The 5,642-nt window shown below is 42.9% G+C and overlaps 1 protein-coding gene across 1 annotated transcript; it reads right to left on the bottom strand.

Annotated features, from left to right (window-relative positions):
- Positions 1-1,259: 1,259 nt before the first annotated feature.
- Positions 1,260-4,482, bottom strand: SPINT3 (serine peptidase inhibitor, Kunitz type 3). Its single transcript, XM_025400609.1, has 2 exons — positions 4,397-4,482; positions 1,260-1,632 (listed from the first exon to the last, which is right to left on the bottom strand). Exons 1-2 carry the CDS (start codon positions 4,470-4,472, stop codon positions 1,439-1,441), a joined length of 270 nt encoding a protein of 89 aa, XP_025256394.1. The 5' UTR covers positions 4,473-4,482; the 3' UTR covers positions 1,260-1,438.
- Between the last annotated feature and the right edge of the window lie 1,160 nt (positions 4,483-5,642).

Here is a 5,642-nt window from a genome sequence, read left to right as displayed (position 1 = left end):
TTGGGTGTGCCCACAAATCACCCAGGAATCTTGTTACGAGGCTGGTCATGAGATTCCGCATTTCTAACAAGTTCTCAGGTGACCTGGAAGCTACCTGTTCCTGGAGCAAGCTTTGAGTAGTAAACTGATTTTTAGGGTTACCCTGAGGTTTATGTGTATTATTTATGAAGAGCTTAGCATGGGGCCTGGCATAATGGCTTCGAGTTATTGTTCCTTGGGCAATGGGAAGGAGCTGACTTGGACTTTGGGGGAGGACCCTAAATCAGAGTGGTAGATAAGGGACAGTGCCCACATGAATGCTCCCTCTTCAATTCTGCCCTCCATCCCGGAGGAAGTCTGGAAAAATTATGGATTGGGGGGATTACAATGCAATGGAAGAGACCTTTTGGCGAGACCAAGGATGCCTCTGTTTCATTCCCACCCTGTGATCTTAAAGAAGTCCCTCCCCATCTGTGGGCCCTCTTGAAATAAATGAATGAGATGATTCCTGTGTTTTTCTCCTCTCCCTCCAAGTTGTTGTAATTGGTGTTGCTTAAGGCAAACCAAAAAACTCTAGAACCAGGGCTCTTCACTCCTCTCCCCGTGTAACCCTTGGCAGGAAGATGTAGTTTAGCCTTAGTAGATAATAATTTTCATAAAAATTCATTTTTTTTTTTAAACCGAGTCTCACTCTGTCACCAAGCTGGAGTGCAATGGCATGATCTCAGCTCACTGCAATCTCTGCCTCCTGGGTTCAAGCATTCTCCTGCCTCAGCCTCCCGAGTAGCTGGGACTATGTAGTGTAGTAGCGTGAGCCACCACACCCAGCTAATTTTTGTACTTTTAGTAGAGATGGGGTTTCACCATGTTGGCCAGGATGGTCTCGATCTCTTGACCTCGTGATCCACCCGCCTCACTCAGCTTCTCAAAGTGCTAGGATTACAGGTGTGAGCCACCATGCCCGGCCCACTACTTTTTTTTTTTTTTTTTAATTAAAATGTCCTTAACATCCTGTTTCTCCCCAATTCCCCTTTCTTCCCTGGTTTCTGTTGTTTCCTTTTGTCTTATTTCACAAGACTAGAAATCCCCTCCTTGTCCAATATAGGCCCTTCCAATATCTTACCCAAATTTCCAAATCCACCCCTTTCTCCTTCAAAACCTTTATCTCCCAGTGGGTTAAGCAGTACTTCATACTAAGGTGTGAATGACTGCTCTAAATTTCCCCAGTGTATTTGTAAGTACGTGTATGTTTTAAAAAGGAGGTCTTGAGATTTTAAACTTGATTGCAACATTTATAGAATTTCGGGCACAGAGATGAAGCATTTTTAGGAGCACATCAGGGAGAATAAATGTAGGGGTAGAGGAATGAATCTCTTGTTCACAAAAAAAAAAAAAAAATACCTTCTATGGCCCTCAGATCAATCCCAAATCCATGGAGGGCTGTGTTCTTGTTAGAAAATCAGGTGAACTTGCACATTTTCTCACATTCTTCTTTCCTCGAAAAGTTGTTGCTGTTGCCTCTGCAGCCTCCGTAAGCAAATAATTCACATTCACCAGTTTCAGAGTTGAAAAACCATCGAATCATGTAGGCTTGACAAGGGCCCTTTTCCATAGGAAAAGAGCATACATTTGGGAGGAGATCCGTGATAGTGTCTGAAGAGAGAAAGTGTTTGAAGGAGACCAATCCCATCACCTTCCCCTTGTTTGCCTCATATGCCAGGGGCTGTGACAGCCCTGGGCACAATTGTGAGGTCATCCACAATGGCTATGCTCTGTACCTCTTTCTGCCCAGCCGTGGTCTGATCTGTTTACACAGAAGTTGACATTGTCACTTCTGAGAGTAGCCTGATATGGTGAGAATCACAGGCTTGAGAACCCAATTCAAGTGGATTGAGATTGTAGTCAAACCACTTGCTGCTGTGTGATGTTGTATAAACCTAACTTCTTCATGTCTCCATTTCTTCATTTGTAAAATCAAGGAGTTGAACCCCATCATCTCTGAGTGCCCTTCCAGATCTGATTTTATAGGATTTGATAATAAAGATCCTCAGGTTCCTACCTCCTGTCTCATAATCAATTCTAGAATCGATATCCCATGACAGAAGGAAAACAGACTTTGAATCTGACAGCAAGATTGAATCTCAGAGGGTTCAAACTTGTCTCAATTATCTTCTAGCTATGTGATCTTGGACAAATGACTTATCTCATTGACATTCAATTTCCTTCATTGCAAAAATGCTGGTATAATATCCACATTTTTGGTTTATTGAAGGGTTAGAGATTACCAGTGAAAAGCATTGATAAATAGAAAATAAGTCAGTAAATAGTAGCTGCTCTTAATCATTCTATTGCTTAACCAATAAGACTCTTGAGAAAAGAGACCTCATTGTACTCATTTCTCATTGTACTCATTGTACTCATTGTACTCATTTCTGCATTAGGCACTCATTTCTGTGCCTAACACAGGCCTAGTTCTCAGTTCTTAGCAAATATTTGTTAATAGACCACCACCACCACGACCGCCACCACCACCACTACCACCACCACCACCACCACCACCACTGAGCTCCTCTGGGGCAGGATTAGAAGTTTCTTTGTGCCCTCCTTGTATGTTTCTGTCACCATGTGGGCAGTTTTACTCTTCGTGGTAGCTAGTAGAACTTCCAACATTACGTGAGGAAACTAAGGCCAGAGAAATGAAGTACCTGTCCTAATGTCAGGCTAGGAAGCAGTAGGACCAAGAATCAAACCCAGCATGGTTCGACTGCAAAGGCTTGCAGGTTCTCCATCCATCTTGGTTGTTGTAAAATGAGTGAATGGACGGATGAATGATCACACCTATGGTGGAACTTCAGGCAGCAACCTAGGACTTGGAAAGGTTCAGGCTGTGTCTCATCCTCCTACCTACAAGGCTAACGCTAAGGGTGAAGGAGAATGGGAAGGAGACAGAATAGCTTATCCAATCAAGGTGGGAGGTGGAGGGGCATGTTCTTAAGACATCCTAGTTGCAGCAGCATTGGCTTTTAGACCCTTACAGGTGACTCTGTAGGGGCTGGAGTCCCATCTGCTCTTAATTTTCTCAGTCTTGCTTCTCTGCTCTTCCATTCCATTAAACCAAAGGAAAATCACTTGACTTGTTTCTTTTTTATGTAAAGTAGATAATGACACCGTGTGTGTGTGTTTTGAGTGTGACAGAAGCTGTTCTAAGTGCTTTACAAGAACCTATTAAGAGCTAAGTTATACTGAGAGCTTGACATACATCAGACTATTTGACATACATCAGAAAAGGTGGTTAACCTTTTTTTTAGAAGAAGAAACTGATGCTCAGAAAGGCTATAAATGATGTTCCTGAGGCACAGAGTTTGTAAGTAGAGGAGCCAGGACCAGAACCCAGGTGTGTCTGACTCCAGGTATGCTCATCCTGTAAACCACTATATTCCTCTTACTTAAGGCAGACGTTTACTTTAAGGCATGCCTCAGAATCATCTGGAAGGCTTGTTAGAGAGACGTACCTCCACAGTTTCTGATCAGGTGGGACTGGGAACTAGTATGTTTCTAGTTGATGCTGCTGCTGCTACTGCTGTTGGACTAGGGGACAAACTCGAGAACCACTCATCTATAGGGTTATTGGGAGGTTTAGGGTTCCATTTATATCTAAGAATCTATCATTAATAGCTCCATGTACATACATGCAGAGAACTATGCTTGCATGTGCAAGGATGTTCACTGGCACTTTGACAGTGATAATCTCCAGAAGGTAAGATTTCTGTAATTTTTTACTTTCTTTCTTACCCTTTTGTGTATTCTAATATGCATTTTTATACAGGGAATCCTACTGGCTGCTTAAAAATCTTGGAAACTGCTGCCTACCATCCCCATTTCCAGCAGACTATCTTAGCTATAACTGCACTTCATCTCCCCACTTCCATTTGCAGATTCCAAGCTTCCACAGAGAAAGTGGTCCAGGAAGGAGCCGTTTCTGACAAGTGCATCTAACTTGGCTAAGTTCCTCACTCTCAAATTCTGGCTCTGATCTCCTTTTCCCAACCTCTCCTTGCCTGCCACCAGCCCCACCCCAGATGTTGAAGGCCCCTTTTCCTGCTTTACTTATTTTATTTTCTATAGCACTTTGATCATCTATCATGTGTATTAGGTATTGTATGTCTCTCTCCCATTAGCATCTTAATTTCACAAAGGCAGGGTCTTAGGCTCCTTGCTTTAACCCCAGCACCTAGGACAGTGCCTGGCACATACTATGTGCCCAACATATATCTGATGAAGTGACTTGAACTGAATTGACTCTCAATCCAGTAAGGTAAGAAATGGGTTCTGTTGGTGCTGCACCACCTCCCCCACCACTACCCACCCTCAGCCTGATTCCCAGTCTACTCTTTGAGATCCCACATTTTATACCAACCTTGTGATAGTTCTGATCGAAGCTCTAGGCAGAGAGTGAGAATCAGGAGAAACGAGAGAGAGGCCTGAAGCTGCATGGTGCCACTCAGCCAGTGGCTCAGCCTGGGGTTGCCATTTTAGAGAGAAAAGGGACCAAGGGGAGGAGCCTGGCCCCACATCCAGCTCATTCACCCTTAACTCAGGCTTTTCATGGGGCTGGGCTGCCTCAGGAACAGAGTGTTCATCCAAAGCACAGCTTCGCCTCTCTCCTCCTGGCCTTATCTGATCTGGCCAACCAGGCTACTTTAGTACCACTTCAGTGTGGAAGCCCTTTTCACAATACTAAAAAGACAGCAGCCATTTTTTAGTACCTTTTATTTTCTAGGCACCATGCAAAAATAGTTTTCACACATTGCTTCCCTTAAGTCTCTACAAGAATCCCACAACACTTAAAACTCCCATTTTGTAGATAAGAGGAGGTTATGCTACTTTGACCACTGTTACATTTACAGCAAGTTTCAGAGACAGGACTGAGACCCGGGTCTGTCTGCTTCAGTGCTCTCGTATCACTCATTCATTCAACAAACATTCATCAAGTACCCACACGGCACCAGGCAAAGTATTAGATGCTGCCTCCATCCCATCTGGGTGCTCCCAGGAAATTATGGGAACAACACACACAAACACATTGGAAGTCAGAAACAGTCACCTACTTGGAGCAGACTCAGTATATTTTAATAGAAATATCAAAAGCACCATGTAGAAGGAGGGCTCAGCTTTGTTTGGTTCAGAGGGTCATGCTCCCTAGAGACACACCCCAGAATCCAGAACATTCCACCTGTCTCCTTTCCTTGATTCTCTAGAGATCCAATTTCTTTTGAAAGACAAAGCCAGCATGCTTTACTGAAATTTAGTGAGCCTCAGATTTAAATTCTGAGGCTGTGATGGGTCCAGCTATTCTTTTTCAAGAAGCATTCTATCATACATTTATTGTTATTTATTTTTAATTGAGAAATAAAAATTGTATAAAGGCAGTCCCCAATTTACAATGGTTTGACTTACAATGTTTGACTTTATGATGGTGCAAACACAATGCACAGTCAGTAAAAACAGAACTTTGAATACCCATACAACCATTCTGTGTTCACTTTTAGTACAGTATTCAATAAATTACATGAGATATTCAACACTTCGTTATAAAAAGAGGTTTGTGTTAGATGATTTTGCCCAACTGTAGGCTAGTGTAAGTGTTCTGAGCAAGTTTAAGG

Source organism: Theropithecus gelada, chromosome 10 (genome assembly GCF_003255815.1).
Source record: "Theropithecus gelada isolate Dixy chromosome 10, Tgel_1.0, whole genome shotgun sequence".
Classification (NCBI taxonomy): domain Eukaryota; kingdom Metazoa; phylum Chordata; class Mammalia; order Primates; family Cercopithecidae; genus Theropithecus; species Theropithecus gelada.
This window is presented reverse-complemented; position numbering and strand designations above follow the sequence as displayed.

Excerpts from the sequence above, each read along its gene's own strand:
- SPINT3 (XM_025400609.1), bottom strand. The coding sequence starts at position 4,472 with ATGCAGCTTCAGGCCTCTCTCTCGTTTCTCCTGATTCTCACTCTCTGC. Across the intron at positions 1,633-4,396 it reads TCGATCAGAACTATCACAAG|ACACTATCACGGATCTCCTC; the intron begins GTTGGTATAAAA and ends TTCTCTCTTCAG.